This window comes from Gymnoscopelus microlampas (assembly GCF_963454915.1).
Source record: "Gymnoscopelus microlampas genome assembly, chromosome: 21".
Classification (NCBI taxonomy): domain Eukaryota; kingdom Metazoa; phylum Chordata; class Actinopteri; order Myctophiformes; family Myctophidae; genus Gymnoscopelus; species Gymnoscopelus microlampas.
This window is the reverse complement of record NC_139958.1, coordinates 220142-231762: the sequence shown is the minus strand read 5'-3', so window position 1 is coordinate 231762 and position 11621 is coordinate 220142. Positions and strand designations below refer to the sequence as shown.

At 45.3% G+C, this 11621-nt stretch overlaps 1 protein-coding gene across 1 annotated transcript; it reads right to left on the bottom strand.

The window, feature by feature from the left end:
- Positions 1-8011: 8011 nt before the first annotated feature.
- On the bottom strand, positions 8012-10816 carry LOC311037314 (GPI ethanolamine phosphate transferase 1-like; the record flags this gene model as incomplete). The annotated part of the gene is made up of 1 exon (XM_084046442.1): positions 8012-10816. The coding sequence occupies one exon, from the start codon at positions 10814-10816 to the stop codon at positions 8012-8014; it is 2805 nt and encodes a 934-aa protein (XP_083902568.1).
- Positions 10817-11621: the final 805 nt, after the last annotated feature.

Below are 11621 nucleotides of genomic sequence, written 5' to 3'. Positions count from 1 at the left end.
CCCCTGAATGACTTAAACACTGACGCTTCCTTACGGAGCATGTCAGTGTTAAAGTCACCAAGAAGTACTGTCTCCTCATTGTCCACTTTAGCTAAACATTCATCAAGTCTATCATAGAAATCAGTCTGGTTAGGAGGTCTGTATATGGTACCGACTAGCACAGGTTTAGCATTTTCAAAAATGATCTCGACCCACACAGCTTCAATGTCTGCATCATTCAGGTCTTCGCGAAGGATGCAGACATTGTCTTTATGTACATACATGCATACGCCGCCCCCGTTTCTGTTCCTATCTTTTCTGAAAAGTTTGTAGTTTTCAATCTCAATATCAGTATCATCTATCGTATGATCAAGTTTCGTTTCAGAGAAAGTTAAAATGTCAACCTTACCATCATAAAACATCTGCTTGATTTGTGTTAGCTTGTCTCCTACAAGGGAATTCACATTGAGGTGTATCATGTGCAAGCCAACGCCAAACGATTTTTTCATTTGTTCAATGAAAAGATGTCTGTCCACTGAGAGTCCACAGAGAGGAGCAGTGTCGGGGGGGGAGGGGGGTGTTGAGGTGTTAGCGTCCATCAAAGCCTCTGTTTCGCTGTACGCGGCCATCTGTGGGGGTTGGGGGGGGGTGGGGGGTTGGGCATCGTCTGGTTCTTGTTGGTAAGCAACCAGCTGTGGGGCTTGGGGGATGGGGGGTTGAGGGGGGCCTTCGTCTGTGTCCACGGGGGTCCATCCTGGTCCGTGTGCCGCCTGGAAACGCCAGATGTGTCCGTGGATAGGTTTCTTCCGTTGCGCAGCGTCTCTCCGTCGCGCGTCGTGGTGCGTCGAGTACAGCTGCGGTGTCGTAGTGGTCCGAGGGTGCGTTGGCTTGTTGGGACCGAGAGCTAGCGGCGTGGAGTTGTTGTTGTGCGACGTTGTCGCTGGCAACGATAGCAACGTTAGCAGCGCTAGCTTCGTTGGCCAAGTTTGCCTCTCTCGCCAGACGGGCAGAAGTTTGCCTGGTGGTAACTGGGCCTGGATTAACGTGGATATCACCCGACAGGAGAAGAAAAAGGATGATTAAAAATCTTCGGTCCATGCGTCCTGTCGGGGGCGCGTACTTTCTAGTCGAGTCCATGGTTAGGAGCATATGGAGAGCTCCAGCCGCAAACCCCAGATGTTTTGATTCTGTAGTGTCGTCGAGTAGGTAGAAGTCCGAGTGTTTTTCGTTTTTCATTTCCCGTGGATTACCCTTTTCTGTCTCCATCAGGTGTAGATTTTGTGGGTATTCAAGGAATGAATCCGTCGTCCACAAAAAGATGAAAATGAAGAGTATATCCAGTGAAAAACTGGCAAACATGTTGCCATGAGAGCGCGTCTCCAAGCGGGAGCGCGGAGAGCGCGTCTTCATGCGACTTCTCATCTCGGCGACTAGACTAGACTGTACAATGTATGCTGCACAGCAGTGCCACTTTTTACTTAAAGTGTCTTTGAGGCAAGGGGATTACAGTAATGCCTCCAACTAAAATATGTACATATAGTTTAGAATGTTGTGCATCCCTGAGAACAATCACTTTGAATCTTGAATAAACTGTTTAAGAAACATAGCTTCAGAAAAAAAGTGGTTTCGTGGCACAACTCACCCCCAGTGTGGGGTAAGATGTGCCATTAGAGAGAATACGCTGGGGTAAATTGTGCCATTGATAATTGAAGTGAAACAAATCATTTTAATCTCACCAATGGTAATGCTATATAAAAGCAAGACAAACTCAATACAAAATTACTTATTTAACATTTATTTAAAGTTTAAACAACAGAAAAATCATCATTCTCTCTAAATGTGAAGATGGGCTTTCCATCAGCAGACCTCTTACTACTTTTCTTTAGAAACCTTGCACTGATCTCATCACCTACAACATTTTCCACCAATCCAACATAGTTATAGGTCGATTTTTTACCAGTAAACTTCACAATGACAAAGTCACCTGCAGACAGATCCTTGTCACCATCATCATCATCACTCTGGACATCTGAACTCTCATAATCAGTTCCATCGCTAAGTGGAATCAGAAAGTCACTCTCTTCTGAGCTACTGGACAGTACTTTCTTTTTGGGTTTGGTTGGTTTCGACCCTTTCAGAGCCCCCTTCTTATTTCCATTATTTCCATAGTGGCAGCGGTGGCCTAGTGGTTAGAGGGGCGGCCTTGATACCGGAAGGTCCCTAGTTCGATTCCCCAATTCATCACATCGATCATGAATCACCGCTGAATAGCCCTTGAGCAAGGCTTCCATGCAGGGTCCGGCTGGAAACAAGTTTCGTACTTAGTCCGACACCCTGGGTAAACAACAAACTTTGCTTTGCTTCCACTCCTTTGCTTCTTTTCAGCCCTTTCCTTTTCTCTGTGTGTCTTCTCCAGGCCATCTTCTGCCTCATCACCGCTACTGTACATGGCCATTTTCTTCTCTCTCTCTTTCATTCTTTTTCTTTTCCTGTTCAGCCTTTTTATCTTCTTTGAGTCCAGGCCCTTTGGCACAAATCACCCCAAGCCCACCTTTTTGAAAAAAAAGCATTCCCTAGCTTTTTTGAGCTAGCATCATGCTAACTGTATAGACTCATAGTGTAGCTTACTAGTGCACTAAAACGTGTGAATTGTTTTCAAAGTTGTCTACAATTGTTCATACAAAGAAATAAAAAAAACCTTTATCATAGAAATTTTACTTTAGAGGGCCAAAAACATTTTTTTGAGTTTAAATGTGCTTTCCTCTCAAGCCAGGTGCTTCCCTCTTCAGCAGGCTGAGTGAGATGGATGCGTCATCAAACATATGTGGTCACATGATCAATTTCTTCTATGGTTTTCTAGATAACAGGGGTGGCACTAATTGCCCCATGGCACTACTCACCCCGTCCTCCCCTACTGTAGTTTGTGTCTGTGTTGAACAAGCGAAACAGGACACCTCCCTAAAGTTTCCATAAACTTCACTTTACCAGAACGATACGTTTTGATAAACTTTAATAAGTATGACACCAGCGAACGTTTAGCTACATTCATTCAATGCATCTTTATGTGGAGGACAGGACGGCTTGTGTGAAGCTGTATGACAGGCGGACAGGATATATTTCGTTGGCTCATTGTACTCGTCTGAACCGCACATTCACAATGTCAGTTAAAATGACAGAGCCTGTGTGTCTACTGTAACTGTATGTGTGCATGCGTGTGATGAAGCAAGACAATGACTCAACCACACAGTGGGGTGTAGCCTCGCCACTGTGGGCACAACAGGATGTATAGTTATATTTAATCACAGGGGTTCTCAATGTTCCATCCAGGGGTCCAGGGGGCCCCTAGCTGAGTGATTGAGACTTGGGAACCAAATGGACCCATATGGGTCCATTTTCCAAATCGGTGTCATTTGTGCACACAGATAATAGAACACTGTGGATTTTACGGTGAGGATTTGTGAGGTCCCAGAGATATAAAGCGTTCCAAACGGTCGGTGGCCACCTTATGCGTATCAAACTGGGGGTCCTTTTGAAATTTTGAAATTAAAAAGTCTGAGAATCACTGATACACTAGCCTCGGAAACCCATGCCTTTTTTTTGTTTCAAAAGAAAAAAGCCTGGGAGAACCTTGCAGGAACGCTGGTCTTAGGACCTTGTTATCTCCTAACCAATCAGAGTGCTCCAAACCCAGGCGCTGGAATCCAGCGCCTGGGTTTGGCTCCGCCCTTCAAGACCATCGATTGGGCTCGTTCTTTCAGTCTACTGATACACTGATATACTGTATGATACAGGGTTTCTCAAAGTGGATTCCAGGGACTCTCTGAGTTCCTTTAGGGGGGGTCTAAATCGACTTTTACAAGTCTGTAACTCTGACAGTGTACAAATGGAACCAAATGGGCCTGCTAGGGTACATTTGGTTCCATTTTTACACTGTCAAGAGTTAAGTGAAGACCTTGAAATTCAAGAGTTTGAGAACCACTGCACTACACTACACTATACTTGTCAATATTGTATATAAAGTGCACTATGCTATATTATACAAGAACAAATAATGAATGAAATAAGATCAACTTATTTAAAGAAGACTTGATGTCTTCATATAATTTGTCGACATACAGTCCGTAGTTTGAGAACCATCGGTATATTACTGTACATACAGTGGTTCTAGTCAAAGTCCTGATGTTGCTGGTTCACTAACAAGTAGCTGAGAGGGAGAGAGAGAGAGGCTGTTATCCATCTGAGCCTCCCTGGGGGAGATGGAGACACTCATTTGTCCTTCCAGATAACTCCCTATGGCTGTGAGAACGAAGCCTGGGACTGCTTTATCTGAGGCACACACTGGACCCCTACCCCCCTACACACACACACACACACACACACACACACACACACACACACACACACACACACACACACACACACACACACACACACACACACACACACACACACACAGAGTTGGTATTATGAAACTTATAGGCTAGTTTGTTAATACAATACAATCTGTATGTATGTTAATACTAACTTATACAACTGCCTGGGGTGGTTGTATTGGGTCTCCTTGCTCTTATTGAGACATTTAGATCAGTGGTTCATTTTTGTCTTTTTCATTTTGTCTGTAAATAACTTTTCAATTCACGACACCTCTGAATGACATTGTTACTTTCTAGCACCTTATGTCATATTACTGGTACGTGAATATGTAATTATTTGCCCCTAAGATGCAGTAGTTCACAAGGAAAACTTGAGAGAATTTCAGTTTCCAGGACAGAATATTTATTTCATCTATTTATTTCACTTAGCGTTTAATCACTTAAACCCCAACATCCGTATTCTGGGGGGAATATTCACCAAAAATAGCCAATCTACAAGCTCACAATGTGACATGTGACGCATTGTTGGGGGGTTCAGTGCCCAGTGCTTTACTCAAGGGCACTTCATTAATGTTGGGGGAGGGTTGATTGTTGGCCATCCACTTACGCACACAGAGGAAGTGGGCATCCCCTATATAGTGCACTATATGGGGGTTCCGCCATTTTGAAGCAGTATCTGAATCTATAGTGAGCATTATTGCACCCTAATGTAGTGGACTCGAGTATCCCACAATGCATCTGGGAACGCAGACGATGGTAACTCGTACCCTGCATCCGCCCCACAATGCATAGCGCAGCACAGTGCGAACACTGCATCTGCATTCATTCGCGCTCCAGGCAGCTCAGCTGAGGCAGGAGTAAATACCGTAATCGTAAACAAACACAATGGAGCAGCTGCTGCATTTTGTCGCAAGTACTGTATTCTTCCGTTTGACTTTCAACGTTGCAGTTCGTTTTTGACATGTAAGAAATATTGCATGGATGGGGTGCAGATAGCCTAGTGGACTAGGCGCACCCCACATACAGACCCTTTCCAAAAAATGAGAATATCATGGAAAAGTTGATTTATTTCCAGAATTCCATTCAAAAAGTTAAACTTTCATAAATTATAGATTCATGGTCCACAATTTAAACTATTTCAAGTATTCATTTGTTTATTTTTACATAATTTGGGCTTCCAGCTAACAAAACCCACAAAAACAGGATTTCAAAAAATTAGAATACAGGATTTCAAAACATAGAATACTGTGAAGAAATCACAATTTACTTGGAGAAAAAAAGAAAAGAAATTAGGATCACATCAAAATCAAAATATGGCACTTTCAAAACGATATGTCAATCTTCAATACTTGGTTGGGAACCCCTTTGCCTTAATCACAGCCTTGATGCGCCGTGGCATTGAGGCAATCAGCCTGTGGCATTGCCTGGGCGTTATGGAAGCCCAGATGTCCTTGATGCTTGCTGTCAGCTCTTCTTTGTTTTTGGGTCTGGTGTCCCTCATTTTCCTCTTGACAATACCCCATAGATTCTCAATAGGGTTTAGGTCTGGAGAGTTGGCTGGCCAGTCAAGCACTGTGATGGCATGGGCATCAAACCAGGTTTTGGTGCTTCTGGCAGTATGGGCAGGGGGCAGGTCCTGCTGGAAGATGAAATCTGCATCTCCATACAGATCCTCAACAGAAAGAATCATGAAGTCCTCTAAAACATTCTGGTAGACTGTTGCGTTGACCTTGGATTTAAGAAAGCAGAGTTTACCAACACCTGCACTGGACATTGCACCCCAAATCATGACTGACTGTGGATATTTCACACTGGACCTCAAGCAGCTTGGGTTCTGTTCCTCACCCGTCTTCCTCCAAACCCTTGGACCTTGATTCCCGAATGAAAGGCACACTTTGCTTTCATCAGAAAACAGGACCTTGGACCACTGGCCAACAGTCCAGTCCTTCTTCTCCTTGGCCCAGTTGAGACGCTTCCTGCGTTGTTTCAGGGTCAGAAGTGGCTTGACCCGAGGAACAGCCCATCTCCCGGATGCGTCTAAATGTGGTGATCTTGGAAGCTGTCACTCCCGCCTCACTCCACTCTTTATGGATCTCTGCCAGATTCTTGAACCTCTTCTGTTTGACAATCCGCTGAAGCCCACGGTCATCTCTTTTGGATGTGCATCTTTTCCTGCCACATTTTGCCCTTCCACTGAACTTTACATTAATGTGCTTGGACACAGCGCTCTGTGAACAGCCAGCCTCCTTTGCGATTAACTTTTGTGGCTTACCCATCTTTTGGAGGGTATCGATGATGGTTTTCTGCCCAGTGGTCAAGTCTGCCTTCTTCCCCATATTGAACCAAACTGAGACAATTGAACCAAACTGAAGCAATTTATTGACACCTGGGGAAGCCTGTACAGGTGCTTTGAGTTTATTAGATGATTAGTGTGTAACATTCAGTTTAAAACATTCATGCCCTGCAAAGTTTGGGCTGATTTCTCACAGTAGGCTATTCTAATTTTTTGAAATCCTGTATTCTAATTTTTTGAAATCCTGTATTCTAATTTTTTGAAATCCTGTATTCTAATTTTTTGAAATCCTGTATTCTAATTTTTTGAAATCCTGTTTTTGTGGGTTTTGTGAGCTGGAAGCCCAAATTATGTAAAAATAAACAAATGAATACTTGAAATAGTTTAAATTTTGGGCCATGAATCTATCATTTATGAAAGTTTAACTTTTTGAATGGAATTCTGGAAATAAATCAACTTTTCCATGATATTCTAATTTTTTGGAAAGGGTCTGTATAGACTTCAATGCCGCCCCGTAGCTGTCGTGGGTTCGAGTCCCGTCCCGACGACCTTTGCTGCATGTCTCTCCCCTTCTCTCTGTCCCTGTTTCCTGTCACTCTCTCACTAATATATATCTGTCATTAAAGGCAAAAGGCCAAAAATAAATAAATATATATATATATATATATATATATATATATATATATAAAAAAAAAGAAATATTGCATGGATAACCTGTGTCTGGCCACTATTATCGGACCATTATTGCGTCAAAAAGCAGACACTTCAAATGCAAACACTTGTGTGCCATGTGGATTATGACATGAATAGGCCTACACAAATGACTATACACATTAATTCTCTCTATATTAGAGGATAAGCCCAGTTTAGAAGGTTCGGCAAGAGGCGAGGTTGAGATACAATACAACTGCAGTGTAGGGATGAGGAGTACAAAAGAGAAGAGGAAAAGGAGAAGTGGAAGAGCTTATGGAAGCGGTGAGAGAAAACATGCAGGTGACTGGAATGACCGAGGAAGATGCAGATAAAAGAACACGATGGAAACATCTGGTTCATACTAACAATAAGATTTAATTCACAGGGTTTGTTTATATATTATTTAAAAACTACAATATGCGTAATTAATCAAATAATAAAGTCAGCTAACCAAAACTATCCGTCGTTGATATAGTCTGAAATGTACGTCCAACCACTTGGTCTAATCACTCTATTGTTGTTGCATAGACTGAACCTGGAGAATCAAACACCTTATCTGTATTTATATGGCTAAATAACAAATGAAACTACATCTCTCTCTCACACACACACACACACACACACACACACACACACACACACACACACACACACACACACACACACACCAGGCTCAGCGGTAGTGCATCTTGTGTTTCTTCCACAGAGTGAGCCTGCAGGAGATGAGGATGTGTGTGAGCAGGCTCAGAACCATCAGGAAGATTGTCATGGTCATCACTATCACATAGTGACTGATGCTAGTGCCAATGTCCAGCCAGCTTCCATAATCTTGAACTAGGAAGAAAAAGTGCAAAGCCATGACGTCAGAGATGACCAACACTATCAGGAACAAACTTCGGGACGAGAGCTGCGTTGCCACCTGAATGGTTTCAAATGCACACATCACCACTATGAATGGAATGAGGACCTTCCACATCATCAGCCCTCCCATGATGAACGGGTTAAAGACAGTGAGAAAGCAGAACACATACGCAGGATCAAAACTGTTTATTGAAGCAATGTTCCCTGTGCCGAAGAATGCTGTTATTATGAAGAACACAAAGAAATAAGATCGTCTGATGTCATCCAACTTCAGCTGCCGGATCTTCGTAATATCAATGTTCTCCGAGAAGTCAATGGTGTACAGCTCCTGTCTGCCAGAGACCCCCTGATGAGACAGCTTGGCTTCCTGTTCCATGTTGATCCACATGTACATGAGCCAAGACAACACAGGAAGGAACAGGGCCTCTGACCCGGTGCTGAGCAGCAGGTATGTAGCTGTTAGGGAGAGGAATATACTGAGCAGCCGATGGAGCAACCTGGTTGGACCCATCAATGGAAGCAGCATGGAGGAGCCTAACGTGACCCAGCTGATGACCTGGTTGTGGAGAGGCAGGCCTTGTTTCTGCCGCAGACTGGAGTGAGTCAGGGTCGGCACATACGCACACACTGCCACAAGAGCCATCTGGGAGAGGAACTGCCAAGTGTCTCCACGGTGAAGCGTGGCGCGTTGTCGCAAAGACCACAGGTAGAAGGCTGAGGTGAAGAGTGTGAGCACACCTGCACAGGAAACTATGTTGACGTTAGGCTCTCTACCAACCACTGGCATCAGGGGAAAGACAGCCAGACACAGACACCCCAGAAACCAGCAAACTGATCCAAGCTTGTCTCTACCATAGAGTCCAGACATGAGGGGCCAGACAGAGAGAACGGCCAGGCCTACCGTCAGCACGGCGCGATGGAAGAAACTTGTCACCAGTAGCTCGATGCCAAATGTGACCAGAAGGAAATAGCCCAAACATTTACAAAGCGGCAGAGTGGGAGCTGAGCGGATCAGATCAGTAAATATTCCAAACTCCTTCAGCACACAGTACCACACAGGCACAGGCAGCAGTGTGTATATGTAGTAAGTAATGGGGCTTCTCTGCACCAGCAGGAAGGTTGCGATGAGCACCACCACACACACACACAGCCTCACCAGAGACTGACCTTGGACCGTGTGGGTGTGGCCAGTCGGCCTGTGGAGGCTGGTCTGGCTCTTCAGGATGACCAAGACCACATAGGAGGTCCAGCCCACAAAGCCCAGCACCACACTGCAGCCCAGGAAGAACCGGTCATAGGTGTGGTAGTAGACCAGCCCCCCCAGTGCCTGGGAGACCAGAGACCTGCACAGGGAGATGGCGTCATCAAACTTCTCCAGTTGAAACAGTGTTGTGACTTGTTGGGTGAACTCATCCTGCTTGGACTCTGTCAACGGTTTGTATGGAGTGAACAGAAAAGATAAAGTTGTTTCTTTTTTCTGAGCCATTTTCACCTTGAACTGTTCCAGTATTTGAATGGCATTAGTGTACATGCTGTGTGCCTTGAACTGGTCACTGTTGTTCAGGTACTGCAGGGGTAACACTCCCACAGAGTTGAGAGGGAAAGACACTCCAATGAGAGAAGCCATGAGGGGAGCGACGTCAGCCTGGTTGACATCAACCCTACGGAGATGCTCCAGACGCCAGTCTTGCAGGTATCCATCGCTGTATGGTTGAGGCTCAGTGACTCTCTTGGCGTTTTGAACCCCTGCTCCCCATGCTACCAATGGAGTCAGAGTTTCAGAGGGGTGGCCTGCACCATGCGAACCCCAGTTGGTCATGCCGTGATCAGAGGTGAACACATAGGCCGTTCTCCCGTCATGACCATAGAAGTCTTCAACCAGGGACACCAGCTCCTCTATGCCCAAGTCTACCAGGCGTATATTCTCCATATACTCTTTTGACATGGGCCTATGTGCGTGGCCGTTGGTATCTATGCCCAGCAGATGAAGGAAGAACACATTCTGATCCTCCAGTAGACTAGTCCTCAGATTGGAGTTGGACTGTGCTGACTGGAAGAATGTCTTGACCTCCTCAAACACCCAGGTATCCAACCTGGATGCATCTATGGATGCAAAGTCCCACTTCCTTGCTGGATAGGTGTGTGTGTAGACATGGTCCCCACTGGCACCTTTGGTGAACAATTGCACAATGTCGGGGCTGCCCCAGCACCAGGTATGTCTGCTTTCATTGAACACCGAGTCAAATTCCACGGGGTTCTCCTTCCAGCCTTTAAAGACAGCGCTAACATCCTCATAGAATCCAGCGATGAGAGCAACATGGCCTGGTCGAGATTCGGTGGGTACACGGGTGTGTGAAACTCCCCATGTACCCCTCTGCTCCATCACGCTCCTCAGGTATGGAGCGCTAGGTGACCCGTTGGGGAGCAGGGTAAAGAGGCTGTCGGCCCTCAGGCCGTCGGCCACCACCAGCACCAGCCTGGAGGCTGGCGGGGCCAGCGGCACGGAGTGGGGCGGCATGCCATGGACCAGCGGAGAAGTGAAGTAGATGTCAAAGATGGAGGCGAAGAAGACCAGGTGCACCGCCAGGCCCGCCAGGAAGAAGGCGACCACCTCCATGGTCAGCTGCTGCTTTGTGGACCTCTCTGGGTCTTTCTGCACAGTTCGCGTTCCAGCCATCGTTGGGAGGGGTTTGCTGAAAGGAATACAAGCAGTCTAATCTTTTGACTAACTTCTAGTCTGTGTTAAGAGAGAGGGGATTACAGCAAAAACACCACCTCTGGGAAACTCTTAATTCTATTTCCTTCGGTAGTCTTTAAGGGTCTTTTATTGGTCAAGCGATCGATACGTCACCCATGACAACTTCCATGCTATGCCCAATTTTGGTTGGTACTGATGTCATCATGATTACCGCATCCAGGAGTTTACTGACGCCCAATTTTGGTCTAACGATGTCATCGACCACCGAGGTACTATAGCTTTGGGCTGACGTCACGCAAACCTGTTCTCCATGTATGGGCATGTGAGGTGAAGATTTGCAGAGACATTGGGCATGTCCATATTTGGGCTGATGACATTCACGTCCTATTAGTAACACACAACTCTGTATGAAATGCGCTATAATTCAAGGGTCATTTAATTTGTTAAGTGTCACCCCATGGAGACTGTAGAGCACCGCCAGTCCTTTAGGAATGAAATCTTTGTTTTTGTCTCATTCCTAAGACAATAATTTGATGACCAGCGGACCTTGTGTGGTCAGACCATATCACTGTGTGGTCAGACCATATCACTGTGTGCTCAGACCATATCAGACCATATCACTGTGTGGTCAGACCATATCACTGTGTGGTCAGACCATATCACTGTGTGATATATGTCTATATATATACCAGACATATCACTGTGTGGATATGAGTCTGGTGCT